General features: G+C 48.7%; 9 protein-coding genes across 9 annotated transcripts; 3 read left to right on the top strand and 6 right to left on the bottom strand.

The window, feature by feature from the left end:
* Positions 1-5,187: 5,187 nt before the first annotated feature.
* MAA_00567 (WD repeat domain-containing protein) lies at positions 5,188-6,792 on the bottom strand (the record flags this gene model as incomplete). The annotated part of the gene is made up of 1 exon (XM_007818565.1): positions 5,188-6,792. The coding sequence occupies one exon, from the start codon at positions 6,790-6,792 to the stop codon at positions 5,188-5,190; it is 1,605 nt and encodes a 534-aa protein (XP_007816756.1).
* A 595-nt stretch (positions 6,793-7,387) lies between these two features.
* MAA_00568 (Cornichon) lies at positions 7,388-8,027 on the bottom strand (the record flags this gene model as incomplete). The annotated part of the gene is made up of 4 exons (XM_007818566.1): positions 7,388-7,480; positions 7,540-7,606; positions 7,663-7,818; positions 7,927-8,027. 4 exons carry the CDS (start codon positions 8,025-8,027, stop codon positions 7,388-7,390), a joined length of 417 nt encoding a protein of 138 aa, XP_007816757.1.
* A 1,172-nt stretch (positions 8,028-9,199) lies between these two features.
* MAA_00569 (methionine aminopeptidase) lies at positions 9,200-10,157 on the bottom strand (the record flags this gene model as incomplete). The annotated part of the gene is made up of 3 exons (XM_007818567.2): positions 9,200-9,324; positions 9,377-9,923; positions 10,038-10,157. 3 exons carry the CDS (start codon positions 10,155-10,157, stop codon positions 9,200-9,202), a joined length of 792 nt encoding a protein of 263 aa, XP_007816758.2.
* Positions 10,158-11,666: 1,509 nt separating this feature from the next.
* Positions 11,667-13,667, top strand: MAA_00570 (kynurenine 3-monooxygenase; the record flags this gene model as incomplete). The annotated part of the gene is made up of 4 exons (XM_007818568.2): positions 11,667-11,778; positions 12,137-12,354; positions 12,422-12,844; positions 12,906-13,667. The coding sequence occupies 4 exons, from the start codon at positions 11,667-11,669 to the stop codon at positions 13,665-13,667; spliced, it is 1,515 nt and encodes a 504-aa protein (XP_007816759.2).
* A 1,159-nt stretch (positions 13,668-14,826) lies between these two features.
* Positions 14,827-15,327, top strand: MAA_00571 (40S ribosomal protein S8; the record flags this gene model as incomplete). Its single annotated transcript, XM_007818569.2, has 1 exon — positions 14,827-15,327. The coding sequence occupies one exon, from the start codon at positions 14,827-14,829 to the stop codon at positions 15,325-15,327; it is 501 nt and encodes a 166-aa protein (XP_007816760.2).
* A 391-nt stretch (positions 15,328-15,718) lies between these two features.
* On the bottom strand, positions 15,719-18,100 carry MAA_00572 (uncharacterized protein; the record flags this gene model as incomplete). The annotated part of the gene is made up of 2 exons (XM_007818570.1): positions 15,719-17,757; positions 17,995-18,100. 2 exons carry the CDS (start codon positions 18,098-18,100, stop codon positions 15,719-15,721), a joined length of 2,145 nt encoding a protein of 714 aa, XP_007816761.1.
* A 1,177-nt stretch (positions 18,101-19,277) lies between these two features.
* On the top strand, positions 19,278-20,412 carry MAA_00573 (uncharacterized protein; the record flags this gene model as incomplete). Its single annotated transcript, XM_007818571.1, has 2 exons — positions 19,278-19,302; positions 19,367-20,412. The coding sequence occupies 2 exons, from the start codon at positions 19,278-19,280 to the stop codon at positions 20,410-20,412; spliced, it is 1,071 nt and encodes a 356-aa protein (XP_007816762.1).
* Positions 20,413-20,711: 299 nt separating this feature from the next.
* MAA_00574 (elongation factor G 1) lies at positions 20,712-23,291 on the bottom strand (the record flags this gene model as incomplete). Its single annotated transcript, XM_007818572.1, has 4 exons — positions 20,712-20,766; positions 20,833-22,856; positions 22,915-23,026; positions 23,122-23,291. 4 exons carry the CDS (start codon positions 23,289-23,291, stop codon positions 20,712-20,714), a joined length of 2,361 nt encoding a protein of 786 aa, XP_007816763.1.
* A 448-nt stretch (positions 23,292-23,739) lies between these two features.
* MAA_00575 (mitochondrial elongation factor g 1-like protein) lies at positions 23,740-25,262 on the bottom strand (the record flags this gene model as incomplete). Its single annotated transcript, XM_007818573.1, has 2 exons — positions 23,740-24,878; positions 24,947-25,262. 2 exons carry the CDS (start codon positions 25,260-25,262, stop codon positions 23,740-23,742), a joined length of 1,455 nt encoding a protein of 484 aa, XP_007816764.1.
* Between the last annotated feature and the right edge of the window lie 357 nt (positions 25,263-25,619).

The following is a 25,619-nucleotide window of genomic DNA, read 5'->3' as shown; positions in this document are numbered from 1 at the left end:
GTACTTATAGGTAGTCATGGGTCTGGTACGGAGCAGTCCGTATGTACGGAGTACCTAAGATCAAATTGATCAACCCCTGCCCGCGTCTTTAGGCCCCTGACAGCCCGGGACGACCTGGACCCTGCTCAGACAGCTGGAAAGCATGTAGCGGGCGCTCTTGCGCATGGCCCATGCCAGCGCTGATCGCGGCACTTCAACATCGAATGCTTGCTCTTGAGTTCGGAGCACCCTGCACAATAACCATTGATTGTCCGTGCTCTGTGCGCAAGTATCGACTCAAGTAACTAACGATTCCTTACTCCGTACCCGAAACGCAATTTTGCATTCAACGGTTGTTGGTCTTTATCCCACCAGACTTGTTTAGCTGGCGCATGGCCCGTCGCCGAACCTGATCCGATGTTGCCTTGAACCCAACACTCTGTCTGGCAGCCCGAGGCCCAATTCGAAGGCTCCTGGCCCAGCTCTTCTGACCTCGCCCCCAATCAACTTGACCACATTGCTCAAGCACAGTCAGTGAGCGATGCAGCCACGAGTCAGCAAACCAAGGCTCATTCATGGCGAGGAGGTGCTTGAGCCCGTTCTCCCGACTCGATCGTCCAGATTGTGCATGCCGCTCTTCGTGGCGGTCCCGCCAAGGTTGCATACCGGCTCGTTGGTTACGAGAGATTGCAATGCGGGCTGCTTCATGACACCCTGGGCACCGGGCGGAGTTCAATGTTCCTTGCTGGGGGTCACCTCTAGAATTAGAATCCTGGCAAACAACGGGTGACACGAGGGACAACGACCGAGCCTCAACCGTCACCGTCATCGACATCCGCAGCATGTCTCCTCTGGGTTTCCACGAAATTGCTGGGACGAAAGGCAACCCGCCACCGGCAGATGGGAGTAGTATCCCCTCAACTCTGGGTTTTTGCGCAGCCCCTGTTCACTCCAAGTCGACTAACGTTGAAAGGAGTAAGGCTGGCTCTACGGAGTATTGTAGTAGTAATTCCTGGAACACACGGCGCTCACCAAGCGCGTGAGGAGGACAAAATCCTCGCACAACAGAGGCACTACCATTGACATGTGTGGCTGCATATAACTGTGTTCTGTCTTCACGAGATGTCACCGCCCATGCGCGCCGCCAACACATGACCTGTCATTCCTGATACATTGCTGGCTCGCCCGACTCTTTTGGTGGCATCCACATTCAGAGAACCTATTGTCCCAGCCTCCGCTGTCTGGGGTTCATTATTGCCCAAAAATGCTCCTGCCTTCAACTACCGGCATGTCACACAGAGGCCGGGCAGACGACTCGAGCAGCCACTGGTACCTTCGTGCGTCTGCCCTTCATTGGTGGAGTATCTGTATCAGTAGAGAAATACTCCCAAAAGGGGTGAGAGGAAGCTCGAGAATACATGGTAATACTAGGACGGAGTAGTAGCGGTTATGCCACCGAACAAGCAAGCTTTGTATCTGCTGCATTTCGTCGGCCAAAACTTCACAACTACGCCTTCGTTTGCCTTTGCCTTTGCGTCTAGTCGAGCCCAGACATGTAAACTGAACCGAACTCGACCCAGAAAGTCACAGCCAACAGAGAGAGCTACGAGGAATCTACCGAGGCTCCCTTGCCCCCCGTTGCCTTTCCTTTGACTCCGGATGCTCTACGTCGCCCTTGGTGCTGGCCCTCGTCCGTCGTTGTAGAGCCCTTCTTCTACCTGGCCGCCTTATAAGCGATTGCCGGCATTTGTCAAAGAATAAGTGCAGGCCAACATCCTGTGAAGGCTTAACAGTCCGTCGAGAAAAAGAACTCGAGTCAACGTTGTTTAATATTCAACATGCTGGTAGCAGGAGCAAGAAGGCCGAAACACTCCTTTGAGCGGAACTCGGCAAGCTCTTCCAACCTCGCAAGGCATCATTGGCGTACAACTGTCAATATGCCATCTATTATCGAACGGCTTCCTCACGAGCTTCAGCATATCGTCTTCTCTAACTTGGACTACCAGTCACTCATCTACCTCTCCACAATGAATCGATATTTCCAGCGAACCGTCGACCCGCAGAAAATGTCGACAACAACAGACAAGGCTCAGTTTGTGATGCGAGCTGCCAAGGAATTTCCACAGCACCGGCCGAGCGAAAAAGGTCATGACTTCCGACCTGGAAACTTTGAATGCTATATATGCTTTCGAGTTCGGTCCCCAGACAAGTTTGACATGCTGCAGCCGCAGGCAGCATTTGTTGATATATGGGGCTGTATCGTTAGGCATCGAGACCCTGATTTCCGGATAGACAGACAGGTCATGTTGCGACGCTTCTGTATTGATTGTGGGGTGAATGAAGGTATTCATGCACCCTTTGATTGCTTAACAACACGGACGGGCAAGGACCTTTGGATATGCAGGTGTCCCAGCGTTTGGTCCAAGCCAGCTTGTCTGAGATGTCCGCAGTGCCGGTCTAGCTGCCCATTGCGGCCGAAAGCCTCGAATTCAATCCGGCCGAGTCCATCAATAGCTGCTACAAACCCTCAGGATGCAGCTATCAATTCAATAGAAGGCCTCTGCCATAGATCTCCCAGCAGTGTCGTAGCTACTGGGGACTTTCTCAGGCGTAGGAAGCTGCAGGATTGTCCTTATGGCCAGCAGGCCTTCATTCCGTCCGGCCAAATCCGTCAGTAGCTGCAAATACTTGAGTAGCTTCGATTCGACGGTTACTGCAGACCTCCTTCTGCAGTCACTCTTCTTCTCTTCTCTTCTCTTTTCTTCTCGTCTCTTCTCTTCGCCTCTCTCCCTCAATTCAGTAGCTGCCGCAGGTCTGTCGCGGCCAATCCATCGGCAGCCATCTTTTTCTTCATTTCCTCCAACGGCAACACTCAATCTGACCCCAGGGCTCAATCTGAAGATCTTAATAGCCTTCCGGCCAAAGCATCCAATCCGGTTGTGGCACTCACGGCGCTATTGAGATGAACCCTCTGGATAGGCTCTATCACAAAGAGCAGCAGGGGCAAACATTTGGCATCTGCTAAGATATTAAAAGCAGCCACAAGTGCAACTGGCTTGGCAACCGGGAACAATATCTGCAGTAGCAATTAGACCAGCAAGATACCGAAGCCTCAGATCGGCGTCTATGCGTAGGGCTAAGGAAGATCGTGGCAATCAGCAATCCAAATACAGACAGCTTGGCAATGAGCCCGGCAGGAACCCTAATTTAACTTCAGGGCTTCCAAGGCAGAAGGAGGTTGAAAGCACATCAACTTGTCAGAAGCTTGCCAATTAAAAGCTTCCAAATTAGCCAGCCGCCCGACTAAGCTGATCAAATTCAACGACTTCGGCCAAGCCTAGCCTCAAGCCTCAACTGCAGTGGCTCTACTGCGAGCTTCCAGATGAGCCTAAATTTCGTCAAAGTCGGCAGGCAGCTTACATTTCTTTATATTAGTAGTAATAGTAGTAGTAGTTGTAGTAGCAGCAGCATCAGCAATATGGGCAACGGGAGCAGTGACGTTACCACATTAGCAGAAGTATCAACGCGTATTACAATAGAAGCCATCAAAAGCTCTGATCAGTAACTGTCACCTGAGCCCCTGAATAATGAGTGGAATGAATAACCCAGCGTAAACGCCGCAGAATGCCATGCCAGCTGGTAAGAGAGCCCTCACCAACTATTTAAGGGGCCTCAGATTTACTAGCTAGAAGGACCCAAACCAAGGACCTCTTTCATTATTCAATGGATCCATATCTTCCAACCGCGACAAGAAGCATCCTGTGAACCGACCTTATAGAATATGTACTATCAACAGAGGCAGCCAGAGGCAGCCCTTTCACCTCTTTAGGCTGTCAGTGTCCTACCACGCTTTCCAACAGACTGTTGAACGACGTCTTCCCTAGCCTCATTAGTCCACGGTCATTTTCCCTCAGTACCCCGTACAGAGCACCCCAAACAGGAGCTGGCAACTTGAATATTGTGTGTGATCCAGCCCGTCATTCACGAGATCAGGGCGCAAACATGTAACGGGGCATTATCCTCGTTTCATCTAGACTTGTTGGAGACACCAGGCATGAAGGGATCAGTTCATTGAATAGCCAGTTACAATCATGATATTTGCCAGCAATACAAGGCGGATGTGAGAAGCCGAGAACCTTGGCCATCAGAGAGGCCGCTGTGTATCTCTCACCCTTGGGAAGCGAGCTATGAATGTATTGCACGGAAATGACACATTGAGACGCCCGTCCAACCCCACGGAAGAGCGAAAGAATGTGTAGGTAAAGGGATACCCGACACTATACTCCCCTATTGGAAACGAATGTTGCCGAATCCAAGCTAAAAATCCTTTAAGCTACTAGGAGCGACCTTCCTTGTTCTGTTCGCGGGGTAAGGTGTTTAGATTTGCCTTGGGAACCCATCCAACATCCAAATGGCTATAGGAATCTCAATAATTCAGGGGCGAATTTGGGTTCTATGAGGCTTTCAATCTCTTGTTATTAATGACTCCAAGGGATTTGTTAGCGCCTGTATTACGGTCTTCGTGTGCCCTTTACCTTGCCCAGGCATAGCTGTGTTCGTTTTCTTGATACTGCGAACATGATCTTGGGTGTCGGTTCAATCCACGACATTGAAACGGCATTAGAAAATGAAGGTTGGAGGCATTTTCTTATTACCAGGAAGGCCAGTCACGGACCCATTCGCCATATATAAAAGGAATTCTTGCGATGTTCGTAAATAGTCGGTATCAAGGGGGCGAGAATGTCATTCAACACCTTGATGTCACAAAAGAATGCATGCGGTGAGACCGCCGAAGCCAAGTAAGCGGCGAAATATTGTATCTACTTTCTCACTCCTTGCTATTATTAATCACTCAACTGCCCTATGGGAAGTCAATAGATGGTGACTTCACAATCTTCACTGAATGTAATGCCAAAGTTCATTTTTAGTATCTTGGTGGTTGTTGAAGGATTCACTGCCCGTAAGACAAACTGCTTCAGCTCTGAATGCAGTCCGATCAGGTCCGCGAGATAGATGGAGAGGAAGCGTTCTTTCAAGTTAATTCTGCCTGCAGATGTCTTCCTAGTGGGTTCCAGATACTCTCAGCATAGTCCGTTGAGGGAGTGGTAAACTTTGATAGGCTTTCATACTATGAATATCCCTATAGAACGCCTTGCCATGCTTGACCGAATACAAAACACCCACTACACAATTGCCCTTGTAAATGCGTTAATCCCAATATCGAATTTCACCGTCCATTCCCGCCGACACAATTTTACTAGTCTCCTGCGGATGCCACTTCACGCATGTCACGGCTTGATTGCCACTCTTGATTTTGTGATACATTTTGCACGTCTTCCAATCCCAGAAGCATACAAAGCCACCTGAGTCACCTGATGCTAGGAATTGTCCGTCCGGACTGCAGTCCAGGTCTATGGCCAGCCCAGCGTTATTATGGCCCCTATAACTTTTTTTCCGATTTTGGCGAAACTTATCATTGGCCCCGTATACGAGGATCTGATTATCAGAGCTCTGGTATGCGACGTATTTCCCGCTAGGGTGAGGAGCCGCGTTCGTCATAGGATACATGTCCGGTTCGGCAACGTATTTGATTGGTACAGGAATATTGTAGTCCCATGCACGGAGAGACTTGTCATCTGAGGTGGTCATAAAACGACGGTTCTGATCCACAAAAGTAATCGTATTGATTGCAGCAAGATGATGGTCGTACTCTTGGACGATTTCATTGGGTGTTCGCACGTCAAATTGGACGATTTTCTTGTCCGACATCCCCGCCAAAAATTCGTCGGAATGTTCTGGGTCGGGGTTGAACTTGATAACGTGAGGGGTCTTGCCCGTGGTGAACTTGCTGATACACACGCCGGTTTCTGTGTCCCAGAGCTTCATCATTCGGTCGTAGGAGGCAGAGAGAAATTGTGTACCGGAAGAGTTGAAACAAACGTCTGAAATTGCCTTGGAGTGGCCTGAGTACGTTCGCAATAGCATTCTGTCGTGATAAACGTCTCGAATTCTGACAGTGGCGTCGGCACTGGCGGAGAGTAATAGATGTCCTGAACCGGGAAAGAAGCGCAACGCAGTGACGGCTTTTGCGTGGTCTTTCCAAGAAAAAATCTGCTTCTTGGGTATGTAGTTGGTCGCGCTGCCATTTTCTTTGTGCAGATCGACATCTAAATCTCGGGGGACGTGCATGTATGATCTCCCTTGGTAGTCGTACTGTTCAGAGCCATGAAAGGTGGTCGTTTCGTCCCCGAGCTCTGCGACTTCCTTTCGTCGCGCGAGCGCTACCTCTGGCGCTTGAAGTATCGTCCCGCTCTCCACCACGTCGCTGTTGTCATCCCCTTCACCGTCCACGACCTCATACTCCTCATCGCTGCGAAGTTCTTCATCGTCATCAATCCCGTCGCACTTGGCACGATTGTACTTGGCCCAGGGCCCAATGTAGGATCCAGCTCCTTCCACTACTGTAGCATCCCCTTTGTTTTCTCGTGTGGCTCGTAATCGCACTGCTTCCGCCTTCAGTGTGGCACTATTTTGATACTCTCGTTCCAATCCTCCATTTCTCTCTATCGCCCTGTGTTTGCTTCGAAATGTGTGCTCACTCAAGAATGTCTCATCCGCATGGCCTGTTAGTAGATTTTTGCGCTTGAGAGCAGTTGGATCATCCCTCAATGAATTTGCAGGACCAGCTGGGGAAAGTGCTAGGCTTTCACGCGAATAAGGAACTACTGCGTGATCCTTTGCAGTCTGTTGTTGTTGGGCGACGAATGCATCTTCTGGGGCCATATTTGGCGGATATTCGCCAAAGTCGGTCATATTGGCTATTCAGGAAGTCGAATGTAGTTCTTTTGGTTATAAACGAAGGCGGGAGTTCAGGTGTTCGCATTCAGGCACTGGACTGGATAAGGGATTGAGTGAGCGGTCGGTCACGTGACGCGAACATAGGTCTTGCTTGTCTGCCTTTCGCCATTCACAGAGTTTGGTCTAAAGCACGAAATGTGTCTTATTGTAAAGTTACTTATTGATGTTATTCCCGAAAAATCGAGGTATACCAATTAAGCATTCGCACAACCCCATGGGGCAGCGAGGAAGCTAAAGCAAAGAGGCGTGAGACATCTACAGATATTACCATACGAGAAAGCCCCTCCCAAACAAACGCCGTAGTGCCAACAGGCATCTGTAAACCAAAGAGAGTTGAAAATTCGTCTCTTAAAACTCATATCTTTATTCCTTCCTGCCATCTCTCGTCGTACACTTAAAAAAGCCACCCTGCGCAACTTCAATTACTGCGCATACAATGTGGAAATTCCGAGGCGAGGGATTTCAACCAAGAACAGGAGAGCGTTATTTTACTCCAGCCATATGTAATGCCGACTTATACCTTCACTCGATATCGATGACAAGGTTTAGATTAGGATGATTCATCTCGGATAAGCGCCACAATCATGCTGTACAGGTAAAAGAAGAACATAACAAGGTGAAAAGCCAACTTGGCGAACGACTCCTGTTTGTGCCGATTGTTAGTATCAAAGTCAGAGGGCATTCAAAATTAACGATACGAACCTTCTTGTGAATGTTCAGCTTCCGGAAGATTTCTGTAGCGTCCAACAAATGGGTGTTATCAACAATCCTGCGTAATTTGTTAGCCGGCAAAACCCCACGCGTTACACAATCCAGAAGTCTCACTTTTTGGCATTCCAGGCAAGCAGGGGCAAGTTTAGGATAAGTGCCAGCCAATAGCCATTGATAAGGAACAGAAAAGTCAAAAATCCATGTACGGCAGCTTCGGGAATAATATAGGCGTTTAAGCGGTTGCAGAGCTCGATTGGGTTGATGTAATCACTTTGATGTTTGTCAGTCTACATTACGCCGAAATTGATAATAGCATTCAAACGATATCGCCAGTGCTCTGACTCTTCAACGTGAAAGTGGGAGATGATCGCAACATACCATTCCAGATCGCTATACATGATAGTGAAGAAGACCTGGAGGAAAAGGTTGACCGCGTTGATCAACACAGCCAGCAGGTACAACCAAGCCTCTCCGGACATCATGACGGCACTTGGGGCTTAGATAGGGGCTGAACTTTGTATACAGAGAACAGCGTAGGCTGCGAGCGCAAATACCGGCGTCTAATTTTGCTGTATGAATCGTGCCACGAAGGATTGGATCGGGGTGGGAAAGGGGACAGCGCAGGAGCAAATGCTAGATACTGAAATAGCCTGGCGTGCGGACACGTTAGATGCCGAAAAGGAGTGCCTGAAGAACTTTCTGAGCTTCGGAGCCGAGAAAGAAGCAGTTTTGCCGGCGCAGCGAATGGTTGAGGAAGCTGGGGTCGCGAGAAAGGAGTTTGCGTTATGCGAGAATTTGTTGTGGAACGGGCGGGTTGAGGTCCATCACTGTGAAGGCGTGGTTGTTAGCGACGGCTGGTGGCGGGTGAGCGCCAATTTGGCAATTTGCAGCTTGTCCCCGAGGCTGTCTTCGTGGGTGGCGGGAGCCGCGTGGTCTGTGCTTCAAACCATACATACGTGCCCAAGCATGCTGAAATCGGTGGCGGGCGTCAAGCTGCCAACTACGGAGTACCCAGGTCAAGGTTTTGCTGGTTCAAGGTGATCAATCACGGACATGGAGTGGAGCTTTCGGATGAGTGGGAGCTGTCGCCCGGCCCGTCCTTTAGGCCGCTATGCTTGATGACACTGGAATCCGACGATCGGTCACTCGTTTTAACGTCACGTTATTGTACTTGGTCCAGTGCAACCAAGGCCTCCATTGGTATGGATATACTCATGAAGCAGACAAGCGCTAACTCTTCAGTACTTTGAGCGCCCAGGCATGTAAACCACCTGTGTACATCTCAATCGAGGCGTATCACTGCTCTCTGGCACCCGGAACAACGATTATTGCGTAGAAGCCCCGGAGAGACTGCAGTAATACCGCACCCCTAGCGCCATAACTGTCTCATCGCTTGCCCCGAGCAAACACAAACAACGAGACTAGTAGGAAACCCATTATTTAATACCTGCCATCACAGTTCTCAAGCTGTAGCATAAAGCGCCTAAAGCTACTTCCCACCGGTTGGTCCATTGGGTGTCAAGTACAAGTACAAGTTTATATGAGCTTCTGTCTTCAGAAGATTCCAATACTTCATGCTAACCAGCATCCTCGAGCAAGCACAGAAATCCCCAACACCTATGTAATATCAGGAGACCGTGTTTTACTTTTTTCAAGCATCCGCAGCCTTCCCATTTGATACTTCTGGCATTGGCATGGGCAATGCACCACCAGGCGAGTCATCCCTCCTCGCCGTCAATATCTCAACTCCATCTTCCGTAACCAAGAGAGTGTGCTCTAGAAAAGCAATTAGTCGAAACGAACAGTCGAGTCGAATATATGTGCATACCGAATTGAGCAGTTCGTTTCCCATCGATGGTCGTGCTGGTCCAATTGTCCGGCCAAGTTATATCACGATACTTGCCGAGCGCAATCATCGGTTCAATGGTAAAGGTCATGCCGGGTTTACATTCGCCAATGGCCTTGTTTTTGGCATAGTGAGGCACATTAGGGGCGCAGTGGAAAAGCTTGTTAATGCCGTGTCCGCAGTAGGTCCTAATGACGCTGCAATTTTTCTTTTTCGCATGCTTTTCGATAATGTTGCCAAACTCGCGGATGAGAACACCAGGCTTGACGGCCTTAATGGCCTCCTCAAGGCATTCCCGAGCTGCTTCGACAACTCGTACATTGTCAGGGTCTGCCTTGGCCCTGTCGCCGATGTAGTATGTTTCGTTCAGATCAGCATGGTAGCCTTCGTGGAAGAGCGAAATATCGATATTGAGAATGTCTCCATCAATAAGGATTCGCTGGTCAGGAATTCCGTGGCAAATAACTTCGTTCACTGAGGTACAGCATGACTTGGGGAAGTGGTTATAGTTCAGCGGGGATGGATAAGACTGTTCGTCATCTGTCAGCTCTATCAAATATACCAGCTGCCGCACACATCAAGTTGACAAGGGGCTGAGAGTCAGTGATTGGAACAAAACTGCCGAGGCAGAATTTTAACTCACACTTCTCTCGATACACGCTTTGTGAACCACCTCGTCAATGTAGTCAGTTGTAACACCAGGTTTGGCGGCAGCCGCCGCGATATCAAGTACTTCCCGAGCTAAGCGACAACTTTTTCTCATTGCTTCTTGCCCCTTCGCATCGAGTATTTCAATCTTGTTTCGATTCGTCAAAGATCGGCTGTATCTTGGATTTCCATCTTGCCACCACACGGGGTGGGGAATGGATTTGGGAACGGTACGATGCTCGGAGAGAGGATAGACAGGCCGAAGCGGTCCAGAAAAGGGGAAACTCGGGAATGGATTATAAAACCCTGTAGCTGGTTCTTGTGAGATTGCTTTCGGAGCGATCAGGTGGTGGAGGATATTACTTTGGGCCTTGTGCACACTCTTGTGGTTGCTCTATAATTGAATCAATATCGAATGTAGAGACATGCGGCAAGTCCTGGTCGGACTTTCCACGAGCGTGTATAGCTTATAAGAAGATTCAATAATTGAAGTGCAGTGCAGTTTGGTTCATACCCAATTTTTCTTAAAGCAGTCTTGAGAACAGAAAAAGCTGTCCTTCATACCAAGCTTGATGCAGGTCGGGCATTGCAAGGACCCAGCGTTGTTCTCGCAGTCAACACCTAAACACTTCTTCTTCAGCGGTGGTTCAGATGCCATCATTGAATGAATGGCGACGTTCAAATGAGTCGATTGACAATTTGGTAACGAGTGAGTGCCTGTGAGAGGCGATGTTGTGATCAAATGCAAACGTAGTAGAGCAGCGTGACTCTATTTCTGTCTGGAGGCACGGAGTGGGGCTGGATGAAGACTATGTACAGTGCGTGATAAAGACAAAAAAATTATTTCGGCCTCTGGAGGCAACCACCCCCAGTTAGCGAGCGAGCGCCCCGCCTGGCCCAAGATCGATTGACGATTATCACTGATTGAGATTATGTAACATTGGGTCAGGAAAATGGCGGAAGCAGAAACGGGAACGGGAGCGGGAGCTCAACATCACCTTTTCCTAGTGCCGAGACGAATATCAAGCTCAATGGCTCTGTGGAAGCCTTGAGCAAAGCCAAACACCATTTTGCCATTTTGCCCGTGAGCAAACATTAGTGTTGATGTAAAGGTCACAACTAGGTTGAAGAGGGCCTGTAAGCAACTGCACAGAAAAGTCAATAGCCTCTAGCCACGCCATTTTTTAGTGACAGCAAGTTTTCTGGCAGCAACCAGACAAAATTTGATACAACAGGGCAAGCGCGCTGTGTTTAGGATGACTACGTCCCGGACGCTTGGAATTATATTAACAGTCTTTGTCCCGCCTTTTCAAAGCTCTTCAACGCTAGGAATCTACCCGGCTACCAAGGTACCTATTGCCCATTGCAAATTGTCACCGGAGATGCTGGTACAGGCGACTTGAGTGCGAGCCCGAGGACTGGAAAGTGGAATAGTGGGTCCTAGCCGGAAAGGCAGGGCAGGCAGTCGGCCAGGCGCTAAAAATGAATCAAGCCATCCGGTTGTCGGCGACAAGTTGTCTTTCGAAGCTCTTTGGATGAACGTCTCATAGCACTGCTTCAGCCCGGATAGCTGTATTGTCTTCAATCATTGACAATTCCTCACCGGGAAACCAATCCCTTAATCATGTCTGTTACACAGAAGACAGTCGTCGTTGGGGCTGGGCCTGTCGGCTCTCTGGCTGCTTTATTTGCCGCTCAGCGTGGTCATGAAGTTGAGGTCTATGAACTACGCCCAGGTAAGACTTCTTCGGATCTGAACATATAAAACTATGTCCGTGTTTCTTCTGAGTCATATGTCACGCTTTCATGTTTCTTGTTCTCTCTCTCATTTTGCGTCTAGCGTTAATCGGTCCCTGCAAGCCTGCCCTCCAGTCCCGGTCTTTCAAGTTGTCCAGAGAAGAATGATGGACAGAGTACTCTCACTTCCATCTTAACTTTGTCTGCTCCTTCCTCTTTCCCTTCTTGCTGCGATTCCTGCTGCTGCTCTCTTCTCCGCCGCTTCTATCCCACCCATTTCCGCCCTCGACGAGGTGGCAACTACCCAACTTCTTCACTAGTGTTTGTGAAGTACTTTAGAATCTAACAAAAATGAAGATTTGCGCAATCCCGGAACAATTCCCTTGAACTTCACAAAGTCAATCAACTTGGCGATATCAGAACGTGGCATCAACGCAATGCGGAGTGCCGGCCATCCCAGTCTACTAAAAACAGTAATGACCGGCACTATTCCAATGCGAGGTCGCATGATCCACGGCAAGAGTCCATTGGGCGATCTCTATGAACATGCTCAAGACTACGATGCAAAAGGGCGTGTATGTGAAAGACTCAGCTCCTGGCCTCTGATTCGTTGACCGTCTCGTATACTGACACTAGATAAAGGCCATATATGCCATTGATAGATCCGGACTAAACGAGAAACTTCTTAACGTCCTAGACTCCATGCCGAACGTCAAATTGTTTTTCAACCACAAGCTGACTGGAGCTGATTTTCGCGCGCGGCGAGCTTGGTTCGAAGCCCGCGACGTAGATGTATCCCCTAATGGTCGCCCAAGGGAAATTGAGATTTCGTTCGATCTCATGATTGGTGCCGACGGAGCCCATTCCGCAGTGAGGTACCACATGATGAAGTTTACGAGAATGGATTATCAACAGGAATACATCGATACCCTTTGGTGCGAGTTCCGCATCGAGCCGCAGGAAGCGCTATCACACGGGCAGAATGGGGCAAAATTTCAGATCTCACAAAACCATTTACATATTTGGCCGGGTCGGGACTTCATGTTTATTGCTATCCCAAGTGAGGTAAGGGTGTTTACGCTCCCACCCTTGATTCGACATGTGCATGCTAAGTTGAGCACCACAGGATGGATCGTTTACAAGCACCCTCTTCCTTCCTAGCAAGCAGTTTGCTGAATTGGAAAACAACCCAGCTCAACTTCCGTCTTTCTTTGACCAAAATTTTCCAGGAGTAACCGACCTCATTCCCAGAGAAAGCCTCATATCATCGTTTCAGTCAAACCCCCATCTACCACTAATCAGCCTTAAATGTCGTCCGTATCACTACAGCTCCTCTGGGGTCATCGTTGGAGACGCCGCCCACGCAATGGTGCCTTTTTACGGACAAGGCATGAACGCGGGAATGGAAGATGTTCGTATCCTTTTCTCCATATTCGACAAGCATAACGAGATGCTTGAGAACAACACTTCCCTTGCCGAGGGTCACAAATCATCTCCCATGTCTATGTCTTCGAGGGCTGAGGCATTGGCGGAGTATTCGGGTATTCGTGCACCAGACGCATATGCTATCAACGAACTGGCCTTGCAAAACTATGTTGAAATGAGGTCTTCGGTGCTATCCATGCGTTATAGACTGCGGAAATTCTTGGAGGAGTTTATGAGTGTTAACTTTCCAAACTTTGGTTGGCAAACGAAATACTCTAGAGTCAGCTTCAGTAACCAAGGTTACAGCGATATTGTGAGGCAGAGCGACCACCAGGGTCGAATACTTATGCGGGTATTTGCTGCGTGCATCACAGGTCCTGTCGCCGCTGCATTCTTGATTTTTGGATATCGATATAGGAAGCCTCTGTTTTCCACGGCAGCCGGGATCTTAGGTTTGAACTAGATTTAAACCCATGAACAACATAATAAAAATTTTCCGGTATCATAAATACTTATATCTACGCAGCGAGTTTACATCCCCATAATGTGATGCGCAGCGTGTAAAGGCCTTCAAAGCCGCCCTTTCTTTCCTTTCCCATCATGGTATATCCTCTAACTCCTTTTATGATCGTTCATATGTTATCTGTTCATTACTTGAATTCCCCTTGCGTATCGGGTCATGCCACCTGTCAGAGCAATACGCAGACGCTTTTCGGCAAAGCATTGGCGCTGGAAACCTAATACATATTCACTCCTTTGAGCGTGAAATATAATCACGGACAATGAATTGAAAGTCGCAGACAGGATAGTAAGAACCTCGTTGCTGAGCAGATCGAGGTCAGAAAGTATGTTTAGCCCAGCATACCTACTGACTTGCTAAAAGAATCACAGTGGCTAGCTTCGTTCGTCGTCGATCTGCCGAAATACACAATAGGGCAGATACTAAAGTATCTACCTAGGTAGTACTACTAGATATACTTAAGTAGGTAGGTACCTAGTACCTAGGTACTTAAATGTACCCGGTTTATTCGGCAGCGTAGCGATGGAAAAATCTATGTAGATGAAGGGTAAAATACCATATCGATACCCAGGTCGGTACATGGGCAATTGAACAGGTATGCAGATCAATTGGTCGATAGAGTATCAACGTTCGGAGCATGGACAAGTTAGTGCATCTATGGCGGAAAAATTGCTGCTAGCACTTTCCCTTCTCTATTGTAGAGTCTGGTTAAAGAAAGTCCGGTGCTCCAGGGGCATGCTCCTACAAAATGTGTGGCTTAGTCATCCCTTAATTTTTTACCCCAGGATTCGACCTGACGATAACACAGTGATCCTTTGAATGATTATGCGAGCCCTTGATTTCCAAGCACGGTTGCATGTTAGCTTATGCCAACGCCATTAATTCCTACCGCTAAATCAGTCGTTAGCGACCAAGGCCCATTCCCGAATCTGTTTGTGTCCCTCTCATATTGTACTTTGGTCGTCATGCTAACATTAATTTTTAAAGGGCCTAGCAACCATTGAAGTCGGACTTGTCCCAGAATCTGCGAGGCTTGATTTCTGTCCAGTCGGCAGTCAGTCCCTTACATTTCGAACCATCGAGTCGTTAAATCAGCATCAACATGCCCTCCGTTCTCAATATAGCGCACATGTGCTCCCACCTCCAAAATGCATCCAAAGCCCGCCTAGGCCTCACGTCCATCTCCAACAACAAATACAACCTACACCTCGCGCTCGCTCTTCACCGCTCAGGCTTCTTCTCGTCCGTTTACCGATCCGGTCCCCAGCCCCCTACTGCAGAGCAAATGATTTCACAACCACCAGAGAGGGTCACAACTGCCAACGTAGCCAAGATGAGGATATGGCTGGGCCTCAAGTACTGGGATGGGAAACCGGTGTTGTCGAAAGCAACTATGATCAGCAAGCCCTCCAGGTTGATGACTGCCGATATTAAGGAGTTGGGAAGATTGACAAGAGGATTTCCAGCGAAATTGAAGGGTGGTGTAGTTCCGGGTCTAAATTTAGGGGAGTGCATGTTCGTGGCCACATCAAGGGGAGTCCTGGAAGCGAGGGAAGCATTGGCAAGGAAGGTAGGCGGTTTGCTGATCTGTAGGATATCATGACGGTGTTAGACGAGACTGGACATGCATTTTTTGTTGAGCATATTGGCAGCTTCCTCGCTCGTTTCGCAGATCTCTCTCATATAATTAGAACCAAAAATGGTCGCCCCTTGGTAGTTGGATGCAATTACAGCACGTACATGTCACATCGGACCACTCTTGGCTGCCACTTTCAAATAAAATGCTTAATTGTGCAGCTATGCAAGGTATCTGTTCTGCTAAATCTAAACAATCCCAACTAAATTGCGCCGCCCAAGCAATGAATAAGGGAAGAAAAACCAAGAATTGACAATGGACAGGGTCGACGACCACGTATCAATCAACTTGCCCATGCACCCGCTACGTGACCGTGCACCTGCACATCCGTGCTTTCAGGATTGCTGCTCGGAGAGGTTCAAGCATGTTCTGTTTCCAGAGCCACCTCTGCCGTGCCCTCATGGCCTTGAACCGTAGGTTGCTTCTGTTCATCCGAAACAGCTTCCATTTTAGGGATACCGTCGGGTTTATCGCCGCCAAGATCGGTCTGTATGATCTCCAAAGGTGAAGGGCTGTTTATTTCTGGTACAAGGTGGTTTCGAGTACTTTGAATCACTTGTTGAATGCTCTGTTCATATGGCTGGTTGACATCAAACGGCGAAGTACAAGTTTCAGGGGTATGTTGCGCAGCGAGATCCATCTCGACTGGATCACTACTCTCATGACCCTCAGCAGTCACAGGCTCCTCGTTGGCCAGACTATCCCCAGCTGGACCTTGAGGTATTTCTTTCGTCTCTGACACTTGGTCAGCCTTGCAGTTTTGCTGCTTACTCGTGGCTTCTGGAGCCGCATCATCAACCTCCTCAATTGCACCAGGCCGTTTATCCTTGCTAGCTATCTCGTCGCTGCCAACAGAACTAGAAGCTTCCATCAGCTCAACCAGTGGTGTGGGCCCTGCGGCAACGGAAGCCTTGGAATCGTCAGCTTCCTCTCGTAACTGACTGTTGTGGACAAGATCATTCCTCGTGTTGCAAGTCGAACCAGTGATCAGGGCTTCAAATCTTTTCGGTCCTTCTGGAACAGCTGACGCGCCCTTCTCCTCGATTGTGTACTTGGTGGCAGGATTTGGAGGAGACCTGGCCTCTTTGTCTGCATTTGCTATTTCCGATCGATTATTGGTGTCAATATGAAGTTCGTTGCATTCTTCCTCAGATTCGGGGGGGTCAGGTTCATCAGTAGGACCAGCTAGTGGCGCGGAGGTTGACTGCAATGATGCAGGCACTGGGATCCTTTTACCATGAAGGCCCCTACTGCTCGCCGACCTTAGGAGTGCCTGATTCCCATTCTCACCACTCACCGGTCTCTGGGCCGTTCTTTTTGGTGGAGTGACCGGAGCTTTATCAGTGGCTTTGGAAGACGATGACTGTGTAGGGCGCATCATACGTGCTAAGAATCCTTCATCGACATTGCTCTGCTTTTTGTTACTGGCCGTAACTTGCGACTGTTTGTTTGGAGGAGGCCCGAGACTCGGTCGGGACCTAGACGAAGAGGAGACTTGCCCCTTGATGAAAGAGTGTGAAGCCGTAGAATTTGACATATTTGGTCGAATACTGGGTTGTGCTGGGTTATTTTGAGTTCCGGATTGGCGGGAAAGAGGCCGACGAGGTACGTGAACTTTCGATACCGAAGAAGCTGTCGGTGCGGTGAGTGATGATGGCATTTGAACTTGCTTGGTGGGTGATTTTGGCTTCGGCTTGATAAAACCCGCATCATTCTGGCTCTTTGTCTTGACAGGTTGGCTTTTGGCTACAACCCCTGATGGAACCGTTCTCGCTTTGGTGGATGAAGTTGCCCCGGTATTGGCTTTCTGGGTCTTATCAGCAGATAACGTGCTGATTTTGAGGCCTCTATTATTCGCCCTTGATTCGGGTCTTGCAGCAGAAGTTGCACTGAAACCTTTCGTCGGCCCTGTCGTCATCATTTTGGCTTGAACAGAGAGATGTCCATTGTGCTTGATGCCGTGGGAGCGATTCGTAGCCGAGACAGAATTTAATCCTGCGTTTCCCGCGGAGCCTGTTCCTCTTTCTTCGCTCTGGAGGTGTGGAGGCGAACCCAACTTCATTTTGACTTCCATGTGCGCTTTGTCCAGTTGTGAGCCTGCGTCTACAGAAACCCCAGCCTGTTCGTGGGACATTGTTCTCGGAGATTCGGGGATAGTCTCGCTGGCGATGTTGCGACGTGAAGCTTTACTCACGTCGTCTGATGGTACTGTATTGGGATTCTCAAGATAGTTGCTGTTGAATTCGGTGTCTGCAGTTTCGGTACTCATTCGTCTTCTCGACAAGCTCGATTCGCCGCTGTGATCTCTTCTTAAACCCATGCGGCCGTCCTTTTCAATTGCAACAAAGTTTGTGCGAACCTTGGAGAGCGGCCGCGGCGAGCCATTGGAGCTGGCGTCTGCATCACGAAAGCATAAATCAGCTTAAATCCATAATAAGCCCCTCAATAACTTGGTGACATTGCTAAAAGGGCAAGCGTTCCTCTAACAACCTCAAGCCTGGCTTTGGCATGGCAAACAGGGACTTCTGCTTAGGCGAGCATATGACCGTGAAAGTAACAGGTACAGCACAGTCGATCAGGCTGAGGCTGAAGAACAACTTCGATAAACCAAACCCCCCCTTCCCCGGGACTTACTTCCGATATGCCTACTGGGCGTGATGCCTGGAGATCTCCCTCTGTCAGGCGGGCTTGTATCGCCTTTGTTTTCAAACATGGCTCGCAGGTTCTTGACCTGGCTCATCTTTGCTCTGGCTTGGAACTCGGTAGAGAAAACAATGGTTCAATATTTGACTGGTGCAGAGAGAATGACAGATGGCCAAAAACGATCGCGACAAGGCTTTGAACGCGAGACAAAAGCAAATTGCAAAGCATGGCAATGACCCCATAAGGCCTGTAACTACTAGACGGTACTTGAGCTTGGTAGTACTCTCTAAAGTCATCATGGTACTGATACGAAACAAGGGGCTGGCAATCAGGTTACCCCTGGGTCTGTTGTTATGCTGTCTGGTGTGGAGCAACATTGAAGGAGCAGCTGTACTCCGTACATACCAGACACTAAGTCTGCTAGCATACAGCAGGCTCAACCTACCTGAGGCACCTAGTACGGAGTAGGTCAAGCTGGTGTTCGTCTTTGAAGCGTCAATTAGGTTATTCACGACCTTCAGCAAGCCTTTTCCCCCGGCGCAAACCATGCCTTGCTAACCCATCTAGGTAGTTGCCGACGATCTAGGATCTTCAAATCGAAATACAAAAGACTTGAATGCTTATGGGATCATACTGTTAGGGGTTCTTTGCCCCGAGTAACTGCCAAGACGGTAACTCTGAATTTTAGGAGATTCCTTAAAAAAAGCCAAAGTCGAAACGAATTTGGCTACGCAGTGTTTTTTTTTCTTTATTCTTTGGAGAAAACAGTTTGAAACATTGCGCTACGAGTTGATTGATGGAAATCTTTCAGGTTTTAGTTCTAAGGGCTCTTTCCCGCTTCAGTCCCAACCATTTTTGACCACGAGGCAGTCTGCCGGCTCTATCTTGCAGCTTGCTAATGGATCAACTCCAATCATGGGTCTTGTAAAAACATTAAGAGCAAAGACAGGCGTGGTGGCATGAACGACCACCCGATGCCTCCTGCGTCATGTGCTGTGAGGCGGGAGTAAATGTTCCCGATACTGAGGTGAAATGATATGGATGTACCTACCCCTGGACCTGGTATGTACTAAGTAGTACCTACAAGTAGGACAGCCTGGTTAGGGCAGACCAATGCTGTAGGGAGAAGAAACATCACTCACGCCCATATCTCATCTCCGATCTCGGCTTCCAGGGTCACCACAAAATTTCCACTCTCCAAACACCGCATTCGCTCCGTCATAATCGCAATTATTTACTTGTCAACAGCACATTTTGCCGCGGCAAGTAACAAGATGTCTGTCCGTACACTACGAATAGGTATGGTTTTACCGACCCATCCATTTCCACAGCGCCCCCCCTAACCTCCAACCGAACAATGCAGGCCTCATCCCTGGTGACGGGATTGGCAAAGAAGTCATTCCAGCGGGTCGTCGGGTCCTGGAGGCCCTGCCCAGCTACCTCAACCTCAACTTCGAATTTGTCAACCTCAAAGCCGGCTTCGAAGCCTTCGAGCAGACCGGAACGGCCCTACCAGAAGCCACTGTCGATGTCCTTCGAAATGAGTGTGATGGTGCACTCTTTGGTGCAGTCAGCTCGCCAACTCATGCTGTCAAAGGCTACTCGTCACCTATAGTCGCCCTCCGCAAACGTCTCGACCTGTATGCCAATGTTCGTCCTGTTAAGACTGTGATGACTGCCCCCAAGCCTATTGACATGGTCATTGTCCGCGAAAACACGGAAGATCTGTATGTCAAGCAGGAGAAGACTTTTGATGGCCCTGACGGCAAGGTCGCAGAAGCGATTAAGCGCATTTCAGAGAAGGCTTCGCTTCGAATTGCCGCTATGGCTGGTGAGATTGCTGTTCGGCGCGATAGAATCAGGCAGTCGGGAGCCGCCAGTATTCACAAAAAGCCTCTTGTGACCATCACTCACAAATCGAATGTACTCTCCCAGACCGACGGCTTATTCCGCGAAGCCTCTAAGCGGGCGCTCGCCGATCCGAAATTTGCTACTGTCAAGGTAGAAGAGCAAATTGTTGATTCTATGGTGTACAAGCTCTTCCGCCAGCCAGAGGATTACGATGTCATTGTCGCTCCTAACCTCTACGGGGACATTTTATCTGACGGAGCTGCTGCGTTAGTCGGTAGCTTGGGCCTTGTCCCAAGCGCTAACGTTGGCGAGGGTTTTGCCATCGGAGAGCCCTGTCATGGCAGCGCGCCAGATATCATGGGCAAGGGTGTCGCAAACCCCATTGCTACATTGAGAAGTGCCGCACTGATGCTTGAGTTTCTAGACGAACCCGCTGCTGCTGCAAAGATTTATGCGGCCGTTGATGCTAATTTGGAGGAGGGTGAACTTCTTAGCCCAGATTTAGGAGGCTCGGCAACTACGGAGCAAGTGGTTGAGGATATTCTCAAGAAGCTATAGAACATATTACAAACATTCTTCTATTTCGTTATATATAGGCGCAACGGAAGTTTTGTAAAATTGTCTAGATATTCACTTGGTCTTGCCGTAAATACATTGGGTAGTCCGTCTTCTATTTTCATGCAATACTTTCTTGTCTACCACCCTTCCAAACTCATATCGCAACATTTCCTGTGCGGCAAATGATCCATGAAACGTCAACTTATCGGAAACAGCTCTAGTCTACATATTGTTTTACATGAGAGTGGTATCACACCGCAGTCTAGTAAGAGTTCCAGACCAGGCACATATTTTTCGATCTATTTCGTTCTCTTCGCTTCGAGCTCAATCTCGTATTTAGCGATTAGCTCTTTCCTAAGCGATCAGTTAGCATACGATTCTTACTGCCCTCAACTTTAGCAATCAATTCGATTAACTCACTGCAAATGAGGCGGGGCAGGGGCATAATGGCTGAACTCCATGCTGAACTCTCCTTTTCCCTGCGTCGCAGCTCTTAATTGAGAACTAAAACCAAACATGGCATTGAGACTGCAGTCACAAATTAATGTGAAATCCTCATTTCCAATTTCAGTGTCATGAATAGTCGCATTTCTCTTATTCATGAGCATCAGAATGTTGCCCTGAAACTCGTTGGGTGCTGTGATGGTTGTCTTCATTAACGGCTCCAAAACCTGGCCGCCCGCATCGGTGAATGCCTTTCGAAAGGCCATCTGTGTCGCCAGACTAAATGCATAATCAGAGGAATCCGTGACATGGGTGGCACCATCGTTGATGACCATTTTGGTTCCGATAACTCTGTGTCCAAGAAGAGGACCTTTTTCACAGGTCAGGTCGAAGCCCTTAGCGCAGGCTGTTAGAAATTTATCTGGGATATGGCCGCCTACAACTTGGCTTTCATAATGGTTATCCTCCGGTGTCTCATTTGGCTCAATCCATCCAGCCACACGGGCAAAGTCACCGGGACCGCCACTCTGTCGGCGAAGTAAGTAATCGAACTCCGCACGACGAGAAATTGTCTCTCGATAGGCAACACGTGGCTGTCCAGTGATACACTCTGTCTTATACTCACGCTTTAACCGCTCAACGTAGACCTCAAGGTGCAGTTCGCCCATGCCAGAGATAATGGTTTCTTCGCTTTCAGGGTCCACGTGCACTCGGAACGTCGGGTCTTCACGCTGAAACCGATTCATAGCCTTACTAAAATTGTCTGCGTCGGCGGTTCGCTTTGGCTTGATGGATAGAGACATGACGGCATCAGGGACAAACATTGACGACATAGTATAAGGCAGACCTCCATCCGTGAACGTGTCTCCTGATGCGCAGTCAACCCCGAATACCGCACAGATTTCCCCTGCACCAACTTCAGACACATCTTCCATTTCGTTGGAGTGCATTCTGACGATGCGGGGGACTCGGACTTTCTTGTCCGTTCGAGAGTTAAACAGATACGTTCCCTTGGTGAGCGTTCCTTGGTAAACCCGGATGTAAGTGAGCTGTCCATAGTTGTTCTCTTCAAGCTTGAACGCAAGCCCAACGAAAGGTAACGAATTATACGGAACTAATTTGACGACTTGTTCGTCTTTCGACTTATCGAGAGCGGTATTCTCAATCTGTGATGGATTTGGTAGATAGTCACAAACAGCATCAAGCATTGGCTGTACACCCTTGTCCGCCAGAGCGGAGCCCATCAAGACGGGTGAGAAGTTGCGTGCAATCGTAGCCCGTCGGATAGCTGCTTTGATCTGCTCATTGCTGGGCTCCTGTTCCTCGAGAAAAATTTCCGCAATCTCGTCATCAACATCGGCCAATTTCTCAATGAGTACTTGGCGTTTTTCTGCTGCGAGTTCTCGCAAAGTGGTAGGGATGATGTCAGACCTGACTTTGGTTCCTCGGGGACCTTCGAAATATATCGCCTTCATCTCGATCAAGTCGACAACACCTTCAAACTCATCTTCAGCTCCAATTGGAATCTGGATTGCGGCGGCTGGCATTTTTAGTTTAGAATTAATTTGCTCCACGGCTTTCCATGGGTTGGCACCCATGCGATCCATTTTGTTGATAAACGAAATCCGAGGAACATTGTATCGCTTCATTTGACGATCCACGGTTGTGGTCTGCGACTGGACGCCACTGACGGCACAAAGAATCATGACGGCACCATCGAGGACACGAAGGGCTCTTTCAACTTCAATCGTAAAATCAATATGGCCAGGCGTGTCGATCAAGTTGAAATGATACGTCTCTTCCTTGCCATTTTCCTTTTTTTTCCAGTCACAGAATGTAGCAGCGGATTGAATAGTGATCCCTTTTTCTCTTTCGAGTTCCATAGAATCCATCTTCGCTCCAACAGCGTCTTTGCCCCTGACCTCGTGGATAGCCTTGATTCGACCAGTATAGAAAAGAACCCGTTCGGTCACCGTTGTCTTGCCACTATCAATGTGCGCCTATTGAAACAAAGCGTCAGCCATCGTCTGTTCGTAGTGAATTCCGATTAGTTCTTACCGCAATGCCTATATTTCTGACTTTGGAGAGCCTCTGCACCTCTTCGGGTGCCATATTGGCTTCAACATACTCAACTGTCAAGCTTGCGGCATCTTCTTGGGCTTTCTTCAACCTGCTCCGTAGGCAAAGAAAAATCTTAGTAAATTGATCTAAATCCCAGTGCTTCCAGAAAAAGTATATAGATTTAGTTTGGTTTGTTTGTCTTACGCTTCTTGGGCCGCGTTGGCTGAGCGCAAAGATGTTTGGCTGAGGGCTCTTTTAATCGGGTAGCTCACTGTCGGCGGATCGAGCTTCCCGCAAAGCGAATTGACAGGCCGCCGTTGTATTTTGAGCAAAGGACGGCAGCCGAGTAGCCTAGCCACCACGGATGTCTTCATGGTGTGAATTGCGCTCAATGCATGTCAGAGGTTGCTAGTTGAAGTCACAGCAGATTTACCTAGCACAGGAATCTTTTAGGGGACCATGGCATGCGCCACTGCTAGTTATCGGGATCTCACGTGCCTGAGTGGCTTAGGACGGTCTGAAGCACTTCCTATTGGGCAATCGCAAGTCAGACAAGTCTGTTAGCAAAAGTTTCGCAATCTATATAATTCGCATGTCAGGAAATAATCTCAATTTCATACATAGGTCTGGTTTGTTTGAACATGATTCTACTAGTGTCTCCGGCTCCTACAGTACTCAAACCCAGGTACGCAACGCCCCCCTAAACTCCCAATCCACCAGGTTTCAACCTCACAAGTACCTGGAACACCATGACAGAAAAGCAGAAAAGCATGTGATTGCCAACATTGGAAGAATGTCGAGAATAGAAAGAGAAACAGCTAATCAATCCGTAAAAATTGGGCTGCCCATCAACAGGGCGGTAATGGTCATGCTGATAAACGTCAACGAGAAAACTGACAGCGATTCAAGTGAGCAGGCCAAACTGCCTTCTTGAAACCCTTTTGCAGCAGATAGACCAGTTTGGGTTGGTTGCGACTGTATTCCCGATTTACTGCCATTATTTACTGAAGTGGCCGAAGGGATAGCCGCTCCCTTGCTCGCAAATGCTATGACATTTGACTTTGTCGAATTGAAATCAGTTGGTGCAATGCCTACTTCATTATTCATCAAGTCATAGACGACATAGGCAGATCGTAGAAACGTGTCCCCTAGAAGCCATGGTGTGTCCGATGATTTTTGAATACCGAACTCGCAGATGGTTTGGCCACTATGAGGGCCTGATGAGAACGTCGGTGGCTCCCCATCTGTCAATGGCAGGACAAGCTCATCCATAGTGACATTGATGCGTGGACCATCAGGCCCAGAGAAAACGAAAGAGAAATGACCGGCGTGACTTGCGTAAGAACATGGTATGATGGCTGTCTGGAAAGACATATCATCGTAGGTTGCTCCTACTTCGCTCCAAACTTGGGCTGCCATATCCGGAGGCAAATAGCTGAGAGTTGTGCCAGAATCGAGGACCACTTTCAAAGGTAGCTCTCTTGATGTCAAAACGTCATTTCCACTAGGGCTGGTGGCTTCAAGGGAGAACAAGGAAACAATGAAGTGGGTAAATTGCTGATTTTCGGGTTGTATGGGAAGCTTTGTCAAGTGTCCTACATATTTCTCGGTGTCGATACCACCAAAGAGAATATTTCCTGTACTAGCTCCCAGATCATTCAACCACAGGCTGTAGGCAACAGAATTTATGATACCAGCCTCCTGCATAGCTATGGGCAGGTTCGGGTATATCGCGTTTGCGGTTTCCGTCGATGCCTCGTTTCCCGCGTAGCCAACTCCTATCAGGCCAAACGGTACGTCCGTTTTCTTCCCCAGGCCCATAGTGAAGTTGTTTAACGATTTTGAGCCTATCTCTAGCTTGTCTGCAAAGTAGTCGCCACTTGCTGAGCTGTTGTCTTGATAGGATATATCGAATCCGTTTGCGACAATGACGTCGAACGTACCAGATTGGTCGAAATCAACTTGCAGCGATAATCGATTAGTCTGTGATTGGTTCTGTTCATTCAAATTCGTATATGACATGACTTACAAGAGCCTAATGGGCACCCGCCTTGAGCTTTATCCAGACAGACAGGGGCTTGACTAGACGGTACCCAGACATCGCTGCTACCAGTGTCAAGCTGCAGAGAAAGCTCTTGGCCAGGTGTTCCAATTTGAACTGCCACAAAGTATCCTCCTTGAGCTTTATTATTGGATGCATCCGACTGGAGGGTTCCCGCCCGGCGCCGGAGCCCGCTGGCCTGGTAGTGTTTCTGTATATCCCATCGAACCACCTGTCCAAACACAGCTGGCGCAAGTATGATCACTGAGGACACACAAGCGTCCACGGCACTTGAGTATTTCATACCGAAAGTTCCGGTCGTGTTTTCTAGAATACACGTATCAGAGACTGTCTAGCTGAAGTAGCCTAGGTCGCAGATTTGAAGCTGCTGCTCAGTTGCACGGCCGCTTCCAGGCTTCTGGCCGAGGCAAGAAAACGGAGGATCGGGGGAAGTTCTAGCTCGGAAAAAAAAACATCTAGGACCCAAAAGTGTTCGACCAAAGCTCTCCAAAAGACATTTATAATACGGCGAAAAAAATATATAGCGACATCGATGCTGCGGGTGCCGGCCACACCGGCCCATGAAAGTCTAAATAATGTCGGCAACTTCGATGCCGTGAGCGTCGTCATCCACAGACTAGCGGGAAATAGTCGGCGAGAG

The sequence above is a fragment of the Metarhizium robertsii genome (genome assembly GCF_000187425.2).
Source record: "Metarhizium robertsii ARSEF 23 chromosome Unknown MAA_Scf_7, whole genome shotgun sequence".
In the NCBI taxonomy this organism is placed as follows: domain Eukaryota; kingdom Fungi; phylum Ascomycota; class Sordariomycetes; order Hypocreales; family Clavicipitaceae; genus Metarhizium; species Metarhizium robertsii.
Note: the sequence above shows the minus strand (reverse complement) of the source record. Positions and strands in the feature narration are given on the sequence as shown.